Source organism: Ciconia boyciana, chromosome 5, assembly GCF_034638445.1.
Source record: "Ciconia boyciana chromosome 5, ASM3463844v1, whole genome shotgun sequence".
NCBI lineage: Eukaryota > Metazoa > Chordata > Aves > Ciconiiformes > Ciconiidae > Ciconia > Ciconia boyciana.
Window position 1 is genome coordinate 68,905,718 of NC_132938.1, and position 24,593 is coordinate 68,930,310.

At 37.0% G+C, this 24,593-nt stretch overlaps 1 protein-coding gene across 8 annotated transcripts in view; it reads left to right on the forward strand.

The window, feature by feature from the left end:
- The window catches only part of SLC10A7 (solute carrier family 10 member 7), a 154,780-nt gene that overhangs the window by 13,471 nt on the left and 116,716 nt on the right, over nt 1-24,593 (forward strand). For all 8 annotated transcript variants that reach the window (XR_012042603.1, XR_012042604.1, XR_012042605.1 and 5 more), the window contains exon 4: nt 845-920. Coding sequence is in view for 5 of the 8 variants with exons in the window: in XM_072862124.1 (XP_072718225.1) it covers nt 845-920 (76 nt within the window). In the remaining 3 variants the exon portion in view is untranslated. The remainder of the gene's footprint in view (nt 1-844; nt 921-24,593) is intronic.

The window sequence follows — 24,593 nt, forward strand, 5'->3', positions numbered from 1 at the left end:
CAACTAATTTTTATAATAACCACTTTTTGTCGACTGTCTTTGAAAACAAAAGAAAGCTTACCATTTTTTCTTACTTTGCAACAGCATTTACTATATGTCTCAATAATTTTGCCGCACAAACAGTGGAAAAAATGACAGATAATAATAATGTATTTTAGATTTCTAAAATGCAGGAGAAATATTTTGATGTGTTGATTAATGTAAGTCAGGTGATTTTTTTCCAAGAAGTGAAAATATGCATAAAAATTAAACATTTGATGGCCTTTTAATGTTCAGGAAATAAAAAGCTTAATTGTGATTTTTTTTTTTTTTTTTTTTTTTAGTAGGGGTTTGGTGAAAAACGAAGTATAGTGGGAACCTGAAATAGTGAGCATGGTTCTTCTTACTATTCTGCTTAGCAGTAAATGTTCTTATCACTGAACAGCTTTTTCAGGAAAATAGGGGTTTACATCCTTATTTTCTTTTTTTTCCAAATAGCTACAGGTATCTCAAAACACACTACAAACTTTACTACATCAGGACACATGATGCAGTTATCTTTGCGATAGATGTGTAGATATCTTTGTGATATCTGTGTAGATACAGTACTACAGGTGGGGAAATGGAGTCACAGAGTGGTTAAGTGTTTGGGTTTTAAATGGTGAGTGACATGACTCTCCTCTGTGGTGGTTGGTGAGATGGCATAGAAATCCTGCCAGTTGGTGCAGGGCTATAGCTGTAACACAAACTGGGTTGCGCAGGTGATAAGATGATTGTTTCTACTCGGCTGTTTGGTATTTTAAGGTTTTAGTGCACAGTGTTTGCATCATGTGAGGAATGTAACATTTCTTTTTGTTGTTTTCAGCTTGCAGACAGTAGGCTGCATGCCACCTCCTGTGTCTTCTGCAGTGATTTTAACCAAAGCTGTTGGTGGAAATGAGGTGAGTTTTCATTTTGTTCTTGAATGCTTTTTTTAAACAGAAGTTCAAACATATTTATTTATGATGAGATCGTGTGGCAAAACACTGACTGCAATGTGATGCTGTTGTGGTTTGTAAAAACTTTTAGAATTAAACCTTGGGTATTGTGTTTGTGTCGAACAGGGGAAATAGTGTTATCTGCTGGTATTGTTCAAACTGAAAGAAGCTCAGTTTTCTGAGGTGGTAGAAAAGTTTATGATAGAAATTGGTGTTAGGAGATTTCTGCTTGTTGCTGCACTGTAATTCCTAACCGTATAATGTTCACATGCTGTGTACTGGTTATCTCATAGACCGTTTGCTCTGTGGTGAAGAATTGCCCTTGCAGTGATTGTTTGGATGTGTTCAGTATTAAGAGGCCCTCTAGCAGGAGTTCCTCAGGCTTGAAGCTGCAAATGTAGCAAATGATGATGGAGACACAAAAATTCATTTAAATCTTATATTGTTATTTGTGACTGCATGAACTGAAAATTCTGGGAACGTGGAATTCTCTGACAGTGATGCACTGCAAAGTTCTCGGCAGATAGGAAATCCCAGAATTGAAGTTATTTGTGCAAACTCAGTTTGGTCATGTTATATTTCTGCCTTAAAATGGCATGTGCTGATGTCATTTCAGACTCTTTCTTTATTCACAAAACACTTGCTATTTTCAGGAAGATGAGGTAGACAGCATTTAGGAAATTAATCCAAGTGTGCTAATTAATGAGGTTGTTTCCTTTAGGTCTGCTTCCTCATAACTGCTGAAGGTGGATGAGACCTAGTAGGTGAGGGAGGGAGAGAATAACACTAAAAGAGATTGGTTATAAAACTAGGGCTGCTGGGGTGCGGTTCTGGAGGGTTAGAGCCAAATCTTAATTCAGCCGTAGAGCTCCTGCGTGAGGTTGGGTGAGTCACTTCAACCACATTTTTTAAATATGGCCATTAGTTGTGTACTTCTCATTTTCTGAGTTCAGACTCTTGGGACCGATTAATGTCAGCTTTGAAAACACATGATAGCACTGAAATAGATTGAAGTTGTACTTTGTACTGACAAAGTGCTGTTTAATTGCTCTATCCTCTGAAGAGAGACCCAAAGCATCTCAAGTCAAGCATCTCTAATTGCAGGCAATCCTGATGCACATCACTGTCTCCCAGTTTGCTACCTGAAAACGAGAATCATAAAATTGTCTGATGGAGGTGCTGTGGAGTAATTAGTTATTATAAGGAAATAATTCAGGTACATAATAGTGATCAACAGAGAAATGAGAAGTTTTCTAGTTATGAGTCTAGATGTAGGTGCTGTAAATTATACAAAGATGCCACGTGGTGAACAGTGAGGGTGAAATGAAGTATTGAATGAGTGCTCATTCAGTGTTAGCACTGTCCGTCCTATCCTTAGAACAAGGAAAAGATCCTCTGGAAAAAAATAAGGTGTGATTGGTTAGTTGAAGGCAATATCATACAGCATTTGTGTGCAGGAGTGAGAGAGGTACTTTAGTTTCTTGACCATTAGAGTTCACTTTTTTATGGTAATATTCTTCTGGGGTAGTGGTGGTGTGTGTATTTTATACCAGCTGAAAAACAGAAACTTTCTGTCATGTGAGACTTGTGTAAGTAATTGTATAAATCACTGACAAACTAAGCTTGAACTTCTGATTCTTCTGTACCAAACCGGTGTTGGAAGAATGTAAAAATGCATACCTTGTTAGTGATTTTTTTACAGATAGTTGCTGACAGTGGAGATAGAGTGAATCAAGAATTGGGTCTTGGGAATTGAGAGTTCTCAGTCAGGCTCTAGGAAGGTATGCAAAAGAGAAACACCCTTTAAGCACGCTCAGTGTAGACAAAGTATGTGGAAAATTTATTGCCAAACTTGAGCAAGTTTCCAATGCAAACATATTTTTGGAATTTGATGCTTCTGTGTCCTGGTTTCAGCTGGGATAGAGTTAATTTTCCTCCTAGTAGCTGGTATAGTGCTGTGTTTTGGATTTAGCATGAGAATAATGTGATAACACACTGATGTTTTAGTTGTTGCTAAGCAGCGCTTATACTAAGTCAAGGACTCTTCAGCTTCCGATGCTCTGCCAACGAGGAGGTGCACAAGAAGCTGGGAGGGGGCACAGCCAGGACAGTGGACCCAAACTGGCCAAAGGGCTATTCCATACTGTATGATGTCATGCTCAGTATAGAAACTGGGGGGAGTTGGTCAGGGGGCAGTGATTGCTGCTCAGGGACTGGCTGGGTGTCAGTCAGCGGGTGGTGAGCGGTTGCATCACTTGTTTTTCCTGGGTTTTGTTTCTTTCTTTCTTTTTGTTGTTTTCCTTTTCATTACATTTAAAAAATTATTATTTTAATTTTTATTATATATTATCTTAATTATTAAACTGTTCTTATCTCAACCCATGAGTTTTCTTACTTTTGCTCTTCCGATTCTCTCCCCCATCCCACTGGGGGGGAGGGTGAGTGAGCGGCTGTGTGGTGCTTGGTTGCCAGCTGGGGTTAAACCGTGACACTGTTTCATTCAGACTATTGTTAATTTTTTTTTCTGAAGAACAGCAAATCACATCCCTTATGCTAGGGAGGAAGACCCTCTCGCATCTCTCCTCGCCAAACTTCACCTGAGCTGGTATTGATATATTTCTCTTTCTGACGTGAGCAGAACAATGCATTTTTTCCCATTTCAATTTAAATTCATTCTCATATACGAAGAATTTAAACCTGGGAGTCAACTGGAAATATAAGTGATTGTGCTGTGAGAGTATTTGTTCATAATGTCTCTCAAACTGCTTTTGCCTTGTCAAGTGTGTATCCCTTACCTAGAGAAATTGATTTGTCTGAGGGTGTATCTACACTGCATAATGTAATATGAAGATAAATGAGCTTGCTCAGAAGCAATATAGTGAGGGAGCTCCACATGAACTAATTAGTCTGAGAAGTGTCCTGCTGCCACAGAGTACAGGCACACCCTCAATAAGTGCTCTGAAGACCTCTTTAGATTTCTTGAAACACAGCACATGAGAGCTGTGGTAGTTGTCTGTGTTATGATGGTATAGAGGGGTTTAGGTTTTCTTTATCTAACTAGAAGTGACTGTTGAATGTCAGTTTGGACTTGAGTTATTCTCAAAGAAACATCAGGCACTATGGCATGGTAGAAGTAGTACTCACCTGGGGCTGAGGAAACATGGATTCTATCTTTAGCTCTGTCATTAACCTGTTGGGTAAAACAGGGTGGGGTATTGTGTCTCTGGAGTTAGCAGTAATAGATAATGGCAACTTTGTGAAGTGTTTGAAGATCAGTGCTGAAAAGCCTTATGTAAGAGCTGTATTTTATTGTTCTGGGACAGGGTGATTAAGTATTTGGTCAAGTGCTTAGAAAGAGAGTCTACATCATTAGAAGCTACTTGGATGGGGGTTTTGCTGCATATCAATTAGAAAATTAGTTTGTGAGATGATAAAAAGAAGACATTTTTGTTAATCTTACAAGGATCTGGTTTTTTAATTGACACATACCTCAGAGCACAAAATAAAATGTTCTGCTTTTGTTGGCTAAGGAAGGTGTGGTCACCAAAGCTGATACTAAGACTTCTGATTAAACTGTGTTTGTCGTTGAAAAAGTTAATGTTCTGGGATTGTAAATACAAATCTAGGTAAGCTAAAAATCTTTGCTATTAAACACTGACAGTTAAATAATAGCTATAAAATCTACCAGTGTTTGTTTTCCTGATGGTTCAAACATATGGTATATCAAAAAAGTGTATCTAAGCTTTAAGTCCTCTTGATCTGTGTATAAGAATACAACAGCTGAACAGTTACTCATAAGTGCAAATGAAAAATTGTCCAAAGCAAAAATAAATCTTCCTTCTTCCTATACATTGTTTGATCACCAACCCTGTGATCTATACCGCTTTCAAATTTCTAGTCTTAGCAGCTGTTAGGAATGCCTTCCAAACTCTACCACGTTAGCCATTTGTATTACTCTGCAGTATGCCTGGTAGATGAACAGGATGGTTGGGGCGTTGCAGAGGAAATAAGTCTTTATCAAAAGCCCTTTGTCAGCGGTAGCCTTCCATTAATAAGGGAAGACAATCAAGCCAGTTAGCACCTTTGCTTGCTGTAGCTGTGATATTATGGTGGGGAAAAGCATTATATTTGGAAGCCAAAAGGCTTCCAAGTCTTTTGGTGTTTGAGGGTGAAGATTAACATCTTCACTCAGCTCTGATGCATCAGTGGTTTGGTGGCTTGTTTTAGGGGACTGGAAAGAGCCTTCTTCGCAAGTCATAGGGATTATAGGGGGGAAAGATCTCTGTAGCTTTATAAGAAAGAAATGGAAAGACAGCAAAGAGATAATCAAACAGAAAACCAGTAGCAGATTTTATAGGTGTATTGGATTGCCATAATCAATGGAGGAGAAATCCAGTGTTGGCATTAGCAGAGTGGAAGAACAAAAGATTCTAGCTGCAAAGAAAATAATGGAGTGACTAGCTCACTCTCAGTACTGCTTGTTACATGAGACTTAAGACAGACTTCTCAAATCTCATTTCCTTACATATTGCCATTGATGGTAGTCAATAGTAGCAGCAAAGGTGTTTAGCTGTTCAAGACAGTGTTTCTGTATCACTTCAGAATAACTTGTGTACTAGTAGTGATATAGGTACCGTGTTTTGAAAGCATCTGATCTGTGGCATTGTAAGATATTTACCTGTGGTTGTTGTAAGAAGATACAGTGGAGATTAAAATTTCTGTCCAAAGATCTGCCTTTATAATTCAGACTAGCTAGGAGCTCGTATCATTCTATTCAGAGAGGTGTTGGCAAATCAGAGATGTAAGAGGTGGGGAGGGAAACTGTGTGCTCTCTGAAAATCTTGGCTTTTGGAGGAGAGGAAGATGATTTATGGCTATTCTATCTTTTGTTTTGGTGGAAGTAGCTGTTCTTGATGTGATGAGCAGAAATACAACTTGTCTGTAGGGCTACAAATTCACACCTATTGACTCTGTGACCCATTCTTAGGTTTCTTCAACTCCTCTCCCTGGTCTCTGTATGATGTGTGGTTTGTTCTCTCAGCTCTTCTTTCAACTCTTGTTTCTTCTCTCTGTTTCTCCCTCTTCATCCTGATTTTTCCATCATTCCTCTTATGATCTCTTCCTATATGATATTACTTTCATTAACCCTGCAAAAAACTTCCTAAAACAGCCTATTTCTAGCTTTTCTTGCAAATACATTTAGTTCGTTAGCAAAGCCAGTTTCAAGTACTGAATTTAATTTGATGCACATGAAGCCCTACATGCACAAAACAATGTTCATATGTACACTGGCAAAAAATAAGGAGGGATCACCATGAGAAATCAAAATCTAATTTTTAATTTGGTAATATTTTCTGAATTACTTAGTTGTTTCTGTCATCAGTAACACTTATGAAGTCTCTTGATTTGTGAAGAGGACAGTCCATGTAGTTAAAAAAATTGGAATGAAAAACAGAAGGCCTTAGTTTTGTTCTTTGCTCTTGTTGAGCTGTGAAGGGTCAGGATTTTAATGACATTATAGTGTCTGACAGCATAGAAGGCTTTTTGTGTTATTTTTTTCAAAAAGTCTTGTTTTTCAGTGAAACTATAAAGCCCATTTCTTTAAAAGTCTGCTTCTAACTATGTGTTTCTGCAAGAGAGACACAAATAAATATGTCAGCCTTTCAAGGTGCGGTAAAGACAAACCTATTAAAAGCTCGGAAATCCTCAGACAGAAATGCTGTAGAGATGCCAGTTATTAATACAAAAGTATTCAGACAGAAAATGTCATATTCTCCTTAAGAATCAAAGTAATGAAGAAAAGAGATTGAAAATTAGATCTATAAGTCTATTATCAGTTTGGGAGAAAAAACAATTTGTGATGACTTTTATGGCAGCTTAATGACATCTTTTTGAAAAGTAACATAACAGGCAAGAGCTGTGATGGAATTGTACAGATAAATCGTGGCAGACAGTTCATTTTATTGAAGAATACTTTGGCTATTTTGCTATCTCATACACAACAAAACCATTGAGGTTTTTTTTTTTTTCAGTTAAGCTGTAGCTTGTACAAAATCTCTTAATCAAGGTGCTGATTTATTTTTTTGCAACTTTCATGCAGATCTTCTATGCCTTTTGTAAAACAAGGTGTTGCATATGTAAGACAAGATTTTGAAATACAAAATAGCCTATAATGAAGAAAGCTAGAAAGGTATTTATGAAATAAGATATAAAGTAAAGAAAGAGTTCTAGTATTGATTTTTAGATTTGTGATTTGAAGCAGATATAGAATGTAAAACCGAATATAAATTTGCAAGGTCCACAGCTAGCCTTTCTGGAAAAGAATCAAGGGAGAGTAGTAACACTTTGCCAACATATACAATATACATATACATATATACAATAGTTTTAACTGATATTTTAAAATAAAGAGCATATGAGTACTTTCTGAGAAATGAACACTAGAAGATTCCTCTGTTTGACAGTGGTGGGTTTTTTTAAGTAAAAACAAAAAAGTGAACCCTAACACTACTGTAAAGTCACAGAAAAGATATTGATTTCTCTAAAAATATCTGAAGTTCTTTGAACTGTGTATACATGTACATTAACCTTTTAAAAACCAAAATAAAATGAATAAAAAGAAGTACAAGCTCTAATGGTTTGTGATTCATACACTGATGCACCAGTGTACCAAGAGTGTTTACCCTTGGAAGGTAACACATGAACATTATGAAACAAAATCATGTAAGATCTTCAAATAAACTATATGTGTCATGATATTTAGTTGTCTTCTATAATATATTTTTTCTTCTCTAAATATACGTAAAAATTTCCAGTAGTGTTGTCTAAAATTTGATTCCAAATTGCACTTAAAATATTCATATTTTTAGGCTTTGTTTATGAAAGGGTAAGTAATTTCATTCTATTGTTTTTAAATTTGATACTGTAAAAGGAAAAAACCTACAATGAAAATGTGGGGTTTTTTTTTATTTCCTAAGTAATAAATTTTGTTTGCCCACACAGATTAAATATTTCTAAATGAAAATGTAACTAATTCTACCATTAGACATTACACTGAAGTCTCTGGGAAATGTATGTGGGTGTCAGAGGACAAATTTAGGGAAGATGTCTGTACTTCACATGTACAAATATAAAGAATTAACTGTGTCAGCATAAGCCTTGTATGTACATAGGAGCTGTTGTGCTATTAAATTCACCCACTCTATTCTAGTATTACAGTCTAATTTTTTATGTATCCTAAGAGTTTACTTTTCTTTTATCATTACTGTGCTTTGAACAGATGGTTTTTATTGAACTATTTATTGACACTTAGGGTTTTTTCCTTCCCTGAGTGGTGAGTGCATTTTATATCCATCAATGCATAGGAGTAGCCCAAATTATTACTTACAGTATGAATTTCATCACTATAATGTGTCCCAGTCACGCAGCTCCATTAGATATCTCTAGAATTCCTCGTCGTCTTCTTAAGTCTTCTATAATCCAAAGCAATTGTGGAATCTTCTGGGTTTTTTCCCCTCTCTCATTGTTCTCCTTTCATTTATCACTAGTAGTTCTAATACAGATCCACTATTAAAACTGTTCAGAATGGAAGGAATTTTCAAAGGCATTCAGCTCTGCTCTTAATTCAGTGGAAACAAATTCAGGCTAACACTGAGACTTCTGAAATCCCCATATTCGAGCACTTCACCCCCAAACTCCTGACTTCAGTGTATATGAAGTTTCAGATTCTCCCAACACCTTTGAAAAGCAGATGATTTACTACACTAAGGTATCAGTGGTTGAGTTAGACTTTGAATAAAATATTTGGTTGCCAGTACCTCTAACTCAGGGTCTTTCATATGGCTCATAAGGTGTCCAGTGGAAAAAGCCCCTCTCCTACACTCCTGGGAGTGTAAGAGATTAGGGAAGTGCAAGAAAATATATTAAATCTCTTAACTGCACAACTTTATGTACTATTAGATGTATGACACGGAACTTGCAGCCTTGTGTATGTTCAGCCTTCCCAAATCTGGGGTGCTTGTAGCAGCTCTGCCATAATCTAGAAGGCTGTAAAATTGTCTGTTTAAATTATGCTAAACTGCTTGGACTGTGGCTGGAAACTACTTGGAATCATCATAGCCTTGTGTTTTTATGACTGTGTTTGCCTAACTGTCCTAGACCTAACTTTAACAAGAGTGTTTTCAGAAGCTTTGCTGTTACTATTCTACAGTGCTTGACTGGGGAGACCGGTTTTTTGTCTGCTATGGGACATTCAGTGACCCTGAAAGCTGTTTGTGGTGTAAAGAAGCCAGGACAGAAGAAGAGTCTTGCTCTCATGCTTGACAAAAATGGCCTTTTAAAGCAAGGTGGTTTTGTATTTGTCTTGGTCTGCAGGTTAATTCAGTGTAAAATGATAGTGTGCAAGAGCTTCCTTTATTTAGCAGGGAGTGCTGTATGAAATGCTTTGCCTATGCAAAGCAAGCATTTTTAGCTGTTTGAACAAATCAGTAATACTTCTATTAAAGTATTTGCAGAGAGTGGGGTCTGCTGGCCCCCTAAAAGTCAGCTTCTGTATTCTCTGGTGTTTAATCCTTATGGCTGTTTGAAAAAGAGATTGCAGATATTTTATAGCGAGGGAAATGTATTACCTGCTCTCCCTTCCTCAGTTTTTGAAAGGAAAGGCTATCTTTTGGAGAGCAGTGAAGGCTGGAAATATTTTTCTGAAGGTGACGGCTTCAAAAAGTTACAAGTGATTTGTTTGCAGTGGAGTGTTTTATGCACTCTTAATTCCCTTGAATGCCTGCATGATGCCAGCATTCATTGTGTAAGGGTTGTTTTCTAATGGCTTTCTTTTGGCAGAGCAGTGCAGTTGTTTGCTGGCACTGAAATCCAGCGACATGCTTCTGGTTCTGCTGTCCCTCACCTGTTGACTTACAAAGCAAATGCTAATTTAATATTAATTTTAATAGTAAGTGAAGTGTTCAATCATTGCATATGCTAGGATTGGTGTTGAATCACTGATACAGAAGAACAGAAACTATTCAGCTTTGTCTGTTGCTTGTAGGTGGCTTATTTTCTACCATGAACAATAAAGGTCGTTCCTTTGATGTCCGTTCATGTGTTCACCTGTCTCTGTGGACCTGGACCCTCTTGCACGAAGGGATACTACTGCAAATGGTTTAGCATGACTGTTGGTGGCCGCAGCACTGTGACTGGGAATGAAAACATCTATTTATAAAACTAACAAAAGCCAATATGCAACAGTATTGATTGTCAAAAATGGAATTAATTCAGTATTTCTTTCTAAAAAGAACATTTGGAATGATAATGTGTAACGCATTGCTAACATTTTGAAATCTGAAAAATACCTTTTACATATGACTGTTTGCAGCTCACTGCAGATAAATCAAAATTAAACATGTCTATTGAGAAGACAAAATGCCCTTTAGGAATATCTTTAGTGGATTTAGTCAAGGATAGTGTTACTGTTCTTGAAATGTGCAAGTTCTGAACACTGGCTTGTAAAGAGATAATGTTACATTGTTTCCCCTTTCTTAAATTTGTCCTTTGTGTGTTAAAATTAAACTTTCAGAGTATTTCACTTGAGAAAGTTTTTGTTTCTATCCAAGCACATTTTTATCTGGTATGAATATATTTGCTTAGTGGCTAATATTAATATATAGGAAAGAAAGCAATCAGGCTTGCAAATTCAATATTTCTATAATTTGGGTTTTTTAGCTCTCCTTTTGGGTGTGCAATATTAAGTCCTGATTTGTGGAAATCATAGCTGTAAAACATGAAGCAGGATCTTTAAATTTCATTCTTTTTCAAGAAAATGGAATTGATTTTATTATCCTTTTTTCATCATTATGATTATGAAAGAGCATCATGAAGGTTTTTGTTTTCTAAATTGTTTGTCAAACGATTATATTCAATATATGTTAAGAAAAAGTGTCTTACATTCTGTGAGGAAAACCTCATCTGTGTGGAGAGACAGAACAAATTTCTAGATTATTTATATAAAAATAAACACGCCCAAGTTTATTTAAAATGTTTTTATAGAACTCTTATGAGAAGATAGGATATTGTAGAAGTGTTTCCAGTTTGTATTTTTCTGTTAAACTGACTTTTTGTTCCTTTGTTAGTTAGAGCATTTGGCAAAAAATGTGGAGAGGAGTAGAGCAGCAAATTTTCTCTGATTTCAAAGCATTATTTAGGATCCAGTTTCTGGAAAATATTGGCCCTATTATGAAGTCTGAAAACAGCAAGCTGCTGGTAAACTGTTTCTGGACATGTTGAAGAAAAGCCACATGCCTCCTGGGAACACTTGTTCAGACATGAAGGCCCCATGGCCAGGTGCTTTCCTGCTCAGCTAGGATTTTTGCAGGTGTTCCCTTGTGCATATGGCCTTTTCTGTCTGAAATCCACTACTTCTAAATTAACAGGGATGGAGGGGAAACAACACCTCTTGGAGTACCTGTAGCAGAGACTTAAACTCTTGTACTCACATGGGAAGCCCCTATGAGAAGATGGTAGCGTTTAGGAAATTTTGAGGGGCAGGAGACTGGCAAAGGAGCATTAGTGCGTTCACTCTGCTATAGGTGCCCTGAAAGCACAATAGCCCCTGATTGTTCATCTGTGTGATGGAGGAGAAGAAGTTTTACCATTAAATAGAATCTTTGCCAACCCATTCAGTACCTTATCATATATATCTGCACCAGAAGCTGCAATTTCCAGACCGTTTGCTTCTCTGGCATTTTGGGTCCCCTCGCCACCCTCAGCCTGACCTCTCAAGGTCCGTGCTGTCTGCCTCCGAATCCTGCCCTGCCTCAGGCCCTTGTACGCATCCCCAGGGAGTTAGCACCAACTGCCTGGCTGCTCTGTGAGACAGCACAAGGCAGAGGCGAAGTGGGAACTGGTAGGAGCCATGGACTAGGGCTGCAAGCCAGTGCTTGAATTTAAGGTAAATAACGTTCCTGAAAGAATTTTCCCCAAGATTCAGGGGAACGAAAAACTTGCCTTATATTGAGGTGGATACAGTAGTTCTGACTTCATCTATTTATTTTTAATAATAAAGAGATGTTTAGTAAGAAATACTTGAGCAAACGGAGAAGCTAGTGCACTGCTTATCGGCAAAGAAGTCAGCAGCCATAGTCTAATGCAGCAATTCTGGTAATTATGTGGCACATAAACTAAAGATAATATTACTGTGCTTGAACTGGATTGGGTTTGTGCTGCTAAGTCCAGAGCAACAGTGTATTTCCTGAATTAGTTTGTCAATTTACATATATTACTTCTTCCATGAAATTTTGAAACTCCCTATTCTAGCGGGTATTGTGGATTATTGCAGCAAGATTTCCAAAATGTTGAATTTCTAGTGTGTGGATGACTTTGCTTAGCTAGGCCTTTTTGTTGTTATATTTTGTAATGATCTAAATTCATTTTGTTTGTTGATATTATTGCCAAATGTCCATAATGTATATGTCAGTGTATACTTTGATGCATACTGTGTAAGTGTTTCAGCTCCAACTGCATATCCAAAACCTTTTAAAAGGAAATCTCAATGAGCCCCATGGGGCAAAGTAAATTATTACATGTGGTGAACTCTTAAGTCATAGACCAAGGTCATGGCAGTGAGAGTGTATTTCAAAAAGGTTTTATCTGTGCTTGGAAAGCAAATGAAATCTCTCATCATTAACTTTAGAATTATAGTTATAAGAGGATTTTCACTAGAGGTGAAAGATCAAGTTCATGGCGGACATAATGGAGTCTGAAAAGTTATTTCTCAGACATAATACTAGGGCATGAAACGCTCACTGAGGTTTTCACATTATTGATGGGGAGTTTACAGCCTCTAATCCGGATACTGAAGATCAGAATCATTGTAATTATTGCTATCTACTGTGGCTTTATTTCAACCTTTTCAGATGAAAAAAACCACCAACCTCTTTTTTGTAATATTGTAAAGACCTTTAGAAAAATTTCCTAGCTTTTCAGCTGTGTCAGTCTCTGTCATAGCATACAGGCAATACCTTCCTTAGTTAATAACAATAATCCTTCTATAGAAATATAATTTAGTAAACCTGAATGAACTTCAGTCCCTAATGAATTAATCAAGGCACATGTGCATGCAGTGATATGGTGTCTCTGTCCTGATTTGTTGATAGTTCACATAAACCAGAAAGGACAAAGGTTGAAGGGAAACAGAGCAGAAAAGCCTAAGTAGAACTAAGGTTTTTAGTGACCTGGACTATTATCCTGTCAATGGAAATGGATATTTATTTGTCTGTTTATTCAACAGACTTTCACATTTTGCTAGACTTTGCATGTGTGCATGCATACATTTCAGTGGTACCAATGAGCAACAGAAATCTGCTCAACAGTAGAGAGTCTGAACTCTGTGCCTGCATCTTGGAATGGTTTTGCAGATATCCCTGCCAATAACAGCACTCGCTTGTTCACAGAGTTTACAGTGCTCAATCTGTTTGCTTGTAGAAGTGTTGAAATTTGCCAGTGATGTACTGCGTTTAAAAGTAGAGTATCAAACAACCATCGGCAAAAATGAATCCCTTCGTATTTGTGCTTTCACTGTCATGAAGGTTATTACATTTACAGGAAAGTTTCAGCTCTTGTGATTTTATTCGGAAGAGTCTGTTTAGTCCTGTTTTCATGCCATTTCACTTCTAGGTAAAATTTAAGATTTTGGTGTTTGTTTTTTTTTTTTTAAATCCTTCCATCTACTTTAAGAAGCGGTATTTGTTAAAAGGCGCATTTGTTCCCTGAGTTACAACTACAAATAACAAGTACATATATATTTTTGGCAAGCGATATTTTAATTTATTTGAAAATATAAAAAATATAAACTAATTCTACAGTAAGAAGATTTTGTAACTGGAACTAGAGAAAGTCGGCTCTGAGAGTAGCTATCAGGTTTTATTCTACTTAAGCAAAATACTTTGTTTCAAAATGAGTGTGCTTTTAGGGAAACTATTCATATATTCAATATATGTGATTTCTTAAAAGACCTATGAGAAGAGGAAGCATAAGCTGGATTGATAGGTTACCTGTAATTCAAGAAATGACAACATTAAAGTTGGACATAAAATCTCAGTTCTGATCTATGGATGTGTTTTATGCTTATGTTTTAAAATGGGATGTGATTATGCAATTTAGAAAATATATCCTATAACATCTTTTTTTCTGTAATGTTAATGTCGTACGTGTTATCTCAAAAAATACTTGCTATGCTTTCATTATCCAAATGGTCCAGAATATCTGTATTGAGTGAGACTTTCTATAGAGGTTATGTTCTCTAAGGTGTATATTTTTAATAATTTAGTCAATGGCCTCCCTTATAAGTTTTCTCGTCAACCAGCAGTGCAACCTCTTTTGTACAGTTGTGAGGCATTTCCATATCTAAGCTTAGTCACAAACATCTGTGACCTATTGATACTAGGACGTTTTTGCTATTCGTACCACCCATGTCGATGACTTCTGCATGGCTTGATTCTCTGCAATTTATGATCCGAGAAACTCGGAACAACAGATGTTATTTGTGGAATGGAATTAGTTTATGGAATACCCAGAAAAATATTCAGTATTTTAAAGCGCTATCCTCAAACCCCTGTGAAAATGAGTCACTCCGAGGCATCTCTGCTTCATAAGGGGTCTGCTATCATGACCCCTTGAGTAACAAATGCCTACGTTGCTACATTTGTTTTTTTCAAACCTTCCTGATACTCCCAGCAGATAAAACTGAGTAGTCATCTTCTGCAAATAACAACAAAATACCAACCTTGTAACCTTGATAGTTGATTCCTTAGCATTCTTTTTCAATTTTCTTTAAATTTAGAGTATTACATTGAGATTATTTCAGTTTTATAGGTAACAATTTTCTCTCTTTTTAGATGTATATAAATTAAAAATAGTGGCCTCTGCACTAGTTCTGATTTACTTTGTTTTACGTAAATATGAAATCCTACAACATAATGACAATTCATAACCCAGGTACTTTGTGAGTCTGACAGCTGAGCTCTGAACGGCACTCAAATGAGCATTTTTGTCTTTAGAGTGTGTAAAATTTCTTTCTCATTGTCTTAGCAGTATAGTTATGCTTACCACCCTCCCAATTCTTTCCCCCTCTGGTATTTTTGCATGATATAAGTCACTGTGCCCATTGTGTAAGCATTCTGTCATGTCACTAAGTGATCACACTGATTTTAATTTCCCTCCTCTTTCAAATCACCAGCCAGTTCCAGCATGTTGTTTGTTGTCTTCCCTACTAATGCAAAACAACACTGAAATCTGCAGTAGTTTTCTGTTTCCCAGACTGCCTGGTCTTAATAGCAGTCAGTACTTCTAACTTTCAAGAGATTATTTTACTCAGGTGAATCACTTGTTATGCTAACTTATCACACAGTATCTTGTGAGGTAGATGGCTCATTTAGCAACACTTCCAACAGGCTATGTTCATGGTTTCTTTATCAGCTCTTGTGGGGTTTTTTGTTTTGTTTTGTGAGTGATGGGAAGCAAGAGTGTCTTTTCATACTCTCTAATTTTTTTGCAACCTAATGCAGATCTGCCTTACAAGCAGATTTTAAGGAGATTTCCTGTCTTTTAGGCTTCAAGTTCTTTCTAAATTGTGTGATGCAAGGCAATGGAAAATTTCGTTTTGTCAGGTTATTTCCTCTTGTATAGCATATTGTAATAATCTGAGACTTTATTCTGAGCCATCTTTCTTCTTAGATGTTTTTTACAAAACTAGAAATAGTTGAATTTGGTTTTCCTGCTAATTAGCACATGCCAGCTGCTACCAGCAAAAGAACACCTGTGCTGCTAGTGAGGGTACCTGGAAACTTGGGCATGATTCTTCTCCTTTATCCTAGTGTAAATCAGATATTCTTCTGTTGAAATCAAAGCAACGGACTGCATAAGTGTAGGTAAGAGTCACAAATGCAAATTGGGTCTATATGATTTGTAGTAGGTGGATTCCAGAAGCAGTAATTGGTCTTAGCTGGTCTCCTTATGCAAAAGTGTGCTGTTTACATAAAATGCTGAGTAGATACATAAATAAGTATGGTACTGCATTTTTGTCCACTGTATTCTCATACATTAATTACTGTCTTTTTGAAAATATGGTCTTTGTTTCAATTAAGTGAAACTGCGCCTGTAAATTTAAAATAGAGAAGTGAAGATGAGTATCAGTATTGTTCATGCTGTAAATGTTTCTAAAGATGGAGCTTTATTTGTGGGTTAAGTGTATGTCATTATCTTAGAGTAACCATACTTATCTTTCTTTAGGAAGTGTGTTCATCAGGAAACATCACTAAGCTTTCTCTCTACTGTCTCCTTATGCAGATATTAGAGGAGTATAAAGTCATTTTATTAGCTGATGAGCTGTTTAATTACAAGATAAAAACAGAGCTTTGCTCAGTGGAGGAAATGTGGAGTTCTTCCATCTGCATTCAGAAGCACATTCAGAAGCCTATTTCCATCATCTTTCACTGGAGGTAAAGGCAGCCTCCAAAACCTGGGAGAATTTCATCAAAGTAGTTTATGGATGTCTTTTCCTAGGTTTGTTCATACATACAGAAATAAAATATCTAAATCATGTAGAACTGCGTATTATACATGTAGTCAGCAGTGAACTATACAGCTATACTGTTATATGTCCTAGATTAGGAAAGAAGAAAGCAGATGTCATAGTTGTATATACAGCCTTTCATATATATGTTGAAATCATGAGTCCTAGTTAGAATTTAGGACTTAGGCAGCCTTAATGGTTCTGCAGTGAGATCAATGCTTGAACTATACATAATTTCAAATACTGTTCATTAACTCTTTTTGGTATAGACTGACTAGGTTCTTGGAGGAGTTCCAGATGTTGTTCAAGGTATTGTTACTAATGTCCGAAATGGCTTTTCCTCTCTGTGTTCCACTGTAATGACAGATAAATGGGAGCTACTCCATTCCATTTGCAAATTAGGAGAAGTGTTAACATGGATTTTGTTTGAAGACCTTTTTTCTCTGGAATTTGTTTTCATGTTTGATTTGCCTTTGTATGGATATGTTGGCACTCCTGTCATGCTACAGTGCTCGCTTCTTCCAGCTGTTGAGTTTTTGGAGAATGGCTGTGGGGAGTTTTAATTACTCTTAGAAAACCTCACTGAATAGCTGTAATTTCATAACAGATAGTGCAAGGCAGCATTAGCTACCAATGTTTGGATACCCATAGAACATAAATCAATACTTAGAGTAAACAGAGGAGTGTTTATGTTCTGAAGTATTTGCTTATTTGCTGTTGGAGTCCTGGTGATGGCATATGGCTTTGAAAATAAGTCTGTAATACGTATGTCCAAGCTGTAACTGTAGTATTTAAGATAATCTTACAAAAATGTGCTTTTAAACACTGAGAAACTTTTATTAGAACCTATATCTATATCCTCTGTATTTTTCTATCTTTAATATGTAGAATTAGTGTGAGGTTTGTTTGCTTTATTAACTGTTTATTTCCTGTGTGTTTTGTGAAGTAGATTGTACATGTTCATATGTGGAGTATTGTTTGTTGTTGATTTAAAAGGAGTAGGGGGAAAGGTAAGTGTGTGGGATGCACTGTTCAAATTCTATGGCAAGTGAAGACAGGATGTATAATTAAGCATCCTCAGTGCGTACAATACCAAAATTAACATTCCGCTTAGTCTTTACTTAATTTTTTTGTGTTACTTTTATTAATGCCATCTCCACTGATACAATCACATGCTATTTTTTAAATACATTAGTTTGACCTGTTCTATTTTACAATGCTTTTCTTATTACACTGCAGTCTGGATTGTTCTGCAGTAGACGTTGTATTAATAAGTACAATATAAGTTTTTATTGTGGTGGTATGGAATATTTTATGACTTTCTTACTTGCTTCTGTTGTGTAAATCTGCATAGCTACTTGCAAGCTGAAGTAGTCACAGAAGTCATCAATTAAACTGTAACAGGCTGATATCGTAGCAAAGCTTTTAAGAGAAACATTTGTTGAGCACGTATTGTATATAGAGAGCATACAAAACAGTTTATGTTGTCCTGGTACTGCTGGTGTGTTAAAAATTAATTATTTGGACTAATCCATGTTCCCTCTAACAACATACCTGCTTGGTGAGAAAGCAAGGGAGAATTTGCATGATTCATAGAAAAAAATTACATAGCATCTTTCTGAATATCTCGGAAGTATGCTGAGTTGTTCAGAAGTTTTTTTACTGTTGATATAACTAAAGCTAGTGAAGCACAGGTTCTTTTCTTCTTGATCCAACTGTTACAGTGCGTTAGGAAACTGCTACAATACATTGGGGTAACTTTTTAGTATCATTTCTCCCACTGGGAGGGGAATGTTGTAGCTGGAAGAAAGCAGGATAGCTGTGGTGTGAGAAATATGAAGAAAAAGTAAGTAGGATGCTCTGTAACAGCATGATCCCTAGTAAAGTTTAGCACACAGTTTTCAAACTGCTTCTGTCAGTAGCGCTTTTTAAAGGTTTTGGCAGGGATTTGTTTTCTTTGGGAGCTGGTGTGATATGGCAGATTATTCAGAGGCTTCTGTGAAACTCTGTTCTGAACACTTTGAAAATATCCTCAAATGAGGTGAAGCTAAATCATACAGGCCTGCCCGTAGAAAAGGATTAGAATCCAAATTTATTTAGTGTCCATTCTTGTTAACTTGCTCTTGCCAATGGAAGGGAAGAAAAGGTCTGGTGGTTGATTTGAAACAAAAAGGACACCCCTACAGAAGTAATCTCTTCTTTATTGCTATAGTTATGCGCCACCCCTGGGTTTTAAAAACGATGCTGCTTGGAAGTATGTGGCTGGGATAATGTTCATAGTATGGGCATGCTTACTGCCCTCAGAAAAATATATATGAGATTTTTATTTCTTCCAGATCTAAGTGTCGTGGTTCTTTCTGTTGCTGAGTGCAGGCAGTAAGCGTGCACTGGGAACACCTAGGATGTAGGAGCACTGCTGTAGGAAGGACATAGGAGCCTTGGTTATAGGAAAAGGGCCTTCTCCTGCAGGGCTGTCTGCAACTGTTCTTGTCCAGCTGCCAGTGTCACATCTGACGTAACCTACAGTGGTTTGGGGAGGGTGGGAATCTGTCAGACCAGAGTTTGTGGCAAAACCCAGGTAGCCTCTGATGGTAGGAGAGCCTGGCCTTAGAATTAAACCTTCCTTTCTCCGTGTTTGCAGCCCATTTTACCCCTGTGATCTCGGCACATTGTGAACTGCCCTGTTTCTAAGCCCGGAGCAGCCGGTCGGGCAGTCGGCTGAATCTGTTGCAGTTGTCAGAGGGTCATACTTCAGGGATAACACTGCTGGCAGCTAAAACCTATGAATTAGTCAAAAATAGAGCGTGTGGATGTTGGACTCATTTTTTGTAGTTTTTTAAAAACATTGTTTGATCATGCAATGTGGTGACCTTTCAATAAAATCTTCATTAAATCCACCCATTCCTCGCAGTTGTTTTATTTCTGTTTGCCTTTGTCACACGTTCTTTCGTGGATTATCGTTCATTAGCTTCCCCAAAGAGATTAACAGTTCCTTAAAACAAGATCATGTGCATTCTGGTGTTCTGCGTGAAAGCGGAGCTTGAGAGCAGAGAAGCCACAGGATCCCTATAGAAATTTGAAGACTATTTTGATACTCTAGTCCACTCAAAAATCTGCTGATACTGTAATGTTTTTTCCCTTGCCAGGACCCTCCTTGCCTGGTGTCATTTCTTGAGCTCTCCTGGGATGAGATTAGTCTAAAACAACAAAGTAGCCAGATGTCTGGTTCTGAGAGAGTCCCAGAGGCCAGGGTATGGTAGGCAACAGTAATCGCTTGGGGCTGAAGATCAAAGATACCTGAGAATTACTTATGGGCACATACTATGTGTCATTCCTATTATTAACAGTCTGAGAAAATTTGTATCCCTAATTAACCCTTTTGTTGGTTAAATTTTCTTGCCAGTACAGTCCTGTCTGTAATAACTATTTGTTCTTTTTGCTACTGTTACATAAGTACATATTAGTTTAAAAAAAAAAAAAAAACAAAACCAAAAAACTAATACTCTCATAGTAGCAAATTTATGTAACCCATCCAGATCCTTTTTATCATGGTAATTTGCAAATGTCAGAAGTCAGTGTGATTTCTTTTTGTTTACTGTACCATCCTTAGGGCTGGTGTTATTCCTATCCAGCACTGTGTCAATAAGAATAGTTAACTTGTCAGGGTAGTGGTTTTTAGTTCATTGCTTCCTAATCTAAAATGAATTAGAATCCAATCCCAGAGGCAGGATGTCTGCACATCACTGCTTTTTCCCCATATTGATATTTCTAATGAAATGCTAATTAATATTTTTTAGTGATCGATGCTTGTTTGTATTGTGTACTCAGAAATAACAAACTGAGATTGTAAGTGCTGTCTCTGAGTTCTTGTAGTGCTTTTGGAATGAGTGGCTCCTGGAGAGGGAGAAAAACCTGATTGAAGCCTTCTGTGCTTTTTTGTCCTCCAGATGAAAATGTGAAGGTTGTGAGTGGAATGTCTGTTTTACTAAATGATAACATTGTCTATTGTTGTAGAATTGAAGACTCAGAACAATTTTTCCTAGCTTTTGAATAATAAACGGTAGTTGTCAGAGATACCTGTTGTTTGTTATGACTGCTACAATTTCAGTTTCCTTAATGTGATGTAACATTAAAGTGTGGTAAATACTGCATGTGTATGTTTGAGTGGGAGGGTGTGAGTTTCTGGTCATACTGAATGTGTTTGCAGTTTATTGCCTATATTACATGTGTTTAACAATTCTAAGAGACATTTTTGAGTGAGTAATGAGTGAGGAAAAGATCCCTGGAGTGACTTAAAGGACTGAATTGATTAATCTGTTACAGTCTTGACAGTCTCTCTTCAAAACATGTTATTTGAGCAAGAAACCCCAAAAGCTGACCTGTCTGAAAGCGTATTGTGTTTTTTACATTTTCACTTTTGACACAGGTATACCTGCTGTCTGCATCTTCCAACATGGCCATGACTGCTGTTCGATTGTCCCCACTCCTGTTCAGTTGCATACCTCATCAGTCTTGCTCTACACCCAAAGAGGTGTTTAAAAAACCCAGCATCTAAAGAAATGTGAGGGCAAAGTTTTCTGGTGATGCATTATTATTTAACCTTTCAGGCCCTATAGCTGTCAGCAGGTGTAGCCGGTCATCTTATTAACTTTATGAACCTCATTAAAATTTTCGTAGGGTAGAGACAGGTACTGTGCTTCTCAGAGACGCAAGGGAAGGGGAGCTGTGTAGGAGTGGATCACAGGCAGGAAATAGCTGTTTCCATACGGACATTGGCACTCTGGATTTTGGGCCATTTGTTGCTATTCATGTGCCATAATCCAGGCACAGGGGCCTCACTGTGACTGCTTGGAAGCCACATGCTGCTCAAAATATTCTGGCTGGCTATCCTAACATAAAGAAATCAGCTCTTCATAACATTGGGATTCTGTTTTGCGCAACCCTTGTGGGTTGTTTTTTTTCTTACTTTTCTTCTCAGTTGTTCCTTTGGGAGGCATTGCAGCAGTTTTGGTTGTCTGCACTGCTCTGTTGAAGGTCACAGTCAGAACTGGAGTAGATAAAATCCAAGTGTCCATTAAGTCATGTCTGCAGAGGCCAGTATGACCTTGTTTTGACTTACCTCACACAGGCAGCAAGGTGCTTCCCATGAAGGTGTTGAATCCGTGGATGAGGTTTTGGGAGAGCACTACTAGATGGATTTGCAATATACCTGAGACAGAAATGCCTTTCACTTCATTCTCTTTTGTGATCTGCCTAGAGCTCTTGGAAACCATGCCACAGCTACTGCCGACAAGCGAGAACATGACATAGTCAGCAAATACTAGTGTATAGAAGTAGAAGCACTACCGTCTCCCTCTTTATTTTCAGGCTGGGAAAACTCATATATAAATTTTGATCACTAGTACCACCTCTCCAGTTTAAAAAAGTGACTGGATTTGAGGTGATGTGGGAGATCCAAATGCAGTGCAGGAGCAGAGCAAAGCACTGCAGAACTACTTCTGCCTGGCAAATACCAGCTACTTTTTATGTTGAGGGATGAAGTTATGAGGTGCTAGTGGTTATTAAACCAGTAATTGGAGTTTGGAACTGGTGAAATTATTGATATCTTCTGCAATTAGATTGTCCCCCAGTTTCTTGTTCATGTAGCATGTTTCTTTTCTGTACCGTGAAATGTCTTAGGGACCTATAAAACAATTCTTAATTTGGACTTAGGGAAAAACAGGCTTTAGAGCCATTTAGGTTCTTGAGTAGACTCAGAAATAGGTGTAAATACCTTATACAAGCTGAATAAATTTGAGTACATTAAGGTGTTATATTGCATATTAATGAATACTGCTTCATTCTGGGTATTTCCATTACAAGAGAGTCTTTATGAATATGAAATAACTTTTGCAAAGAAAAAAACATACAAACTAAAGAGACTGCCCCCTAAAAATCTGTGGGAGCAGTGTTCTCTAGTTAGGGCTGATGGGCATCTAGAGGTTACAGGGTCATATTTGTTCTGCTGGCACAGCTATGTATGGAAGAAAACAGTTGTCTGTTGCACTAATGTACTCTTCTCTGGTATTTAAGAATAAAACCATAGGAACTGTGCTATCAAAGAGCAAGGGCTGGCTGTACAAGTAATCAGGAAGAGTGAGTCTTGCAAAAGAAAAGAAAATAGTGGTTGAATTGAATGATAAATCGTGAAGGAAATTAAAACACATCATCGGCATGGACCTAGTTGTTTATTTCAAGGAAATATGGCTTTTTTTATAGTGATGTTGGTATATGAAATATATTTTTAAACATGTATATATTTTCATCCATACTGCAACCTTTATATGTAGTAATTTCAGGAGTGTTCACTGTTTTAAGCAGTCCATCACAACCCAAGCACATGCTGTATCAGAAGCTTAAGCCACAGCTTCCCTTTTACTTATCAGAGCCATGCAATGTTCTGACCTTGGACTGTGTAAAATAAAATAAAAAAAAAATCTCCTATTGACTTAATTGAGACATGGATCTGATCTAAAGATCATACCATGAAATAAATAGAAAAATCTGTATTTCCCTTTACAAGTTTATTTCTGTTCACATGTTCCATTCATAACACTTGAATTAATAAGAAAAATTATGAACGTAACTAACATTACAGCTTTCTGTTGTCATCTGCTGGCAACATGTCTGTAAGCACAAAGCATTCACCACCAACAGCAAAAGCTACTTGATGACTTGATTATACTAAAATTCTTGGTAGAAAATTCTTGTTGAATTTCTGGTTTCCCAGCGTGTCTGGTACAACTTGCCATCACTTTAGTTTGTGGAGTTTTTGACCTATAATTTGGAGAAGGAAGGTAATTAATTAGAACCAACTTCTAGAAAACTACGAGTCTTTAAGGGATTTTTCTTCTAATCTCGTGTAATTCAAAATTACAGCTCCTTTTCCTGGTTTATGGATAACCAAAGTCATTTATACTTAGAGGTGTTGAAGGAGAAAAGCCATAGTTAATGTTCCAAGTGCTATTCAATTTTATGTCACCAATGTGATAGTAATTGGTTTGTGGGGCAAAGGAGATGGTTGGAAGGATCACGAGACAGTTGACAAAGCTCTTCCTCTCTAAATTGCAGGTCCTAAAAGTCGAAATCAAGTCATAGTAGATATTTGAGCTTGTGGCTGTGTAAGAAGACTCTTGACTATATTAAAATATTTTGCAAACCCCTAGGTTATCCTAGTGTTTTACTGGTGACCTTTGTGACCTAGAATAAATTCAAATCAAAGGGTTATTTTTAACTGCGTTCCCCTTCCCGGTTCGGAGGGGCATGCTGCTGACAAGTTATCGTGACTGTGGCGGCAGAGGAGAACATCTGCATTGTGAAAATTAATTGCGCGTAAGCAATTTTTTTAAAAATGTGTCATGATTTTCATAATGTGTAGTTTTTATTACCATTATGTAGTGGAGGAATAGTAATAGGCAGAACTTCCGTAACGGTTGCTTTCTAAAATATTTAAATTATATAGCTAGCATTATTTTACACGGTCTTTCTCTGAGAGACTATTGTGACATGGATTACTATGCATTACACTTCTTTGTACTGATAATATAACAACCAAGCATTTAAAATAAAATATGAAATTGCTTCTGAATATTTCCTTCTTTGAGAGGGCTAGATAAATGAAAATTAATGAGGTTAGGGAAATTTTGCTTCACAAGTGATCAAGTAAATCTGGCTTTGCACAGCCTGCAAAACATGATTTTAATAAGACTGTATTACATTTCTGTTGTGCCTTCCATTGTTAAGGGGAATCAGAGAATATGTATTTTTTAAATGAAATTAAAAGCTGTATTAGAACCAAAGGCTTTTTTCCTAGTAGTCTTTGAGATTGTCTTGTGTAATATAAAGAAAATGGTATATTTTACTGGCAAGTGTGTTTATTATTCTTCTTTCTTGTTAAGTACCTGAGCTTGTACTCTGTACAAACAGCATATATACTATAAATAAAAGGGTTTGTAAGAGAACCGCATTGAAATACACTGCATAATAAGTGCAAACATTTTCTTTATTTAAAGGGCTCGATAGAGGGGACATGCACA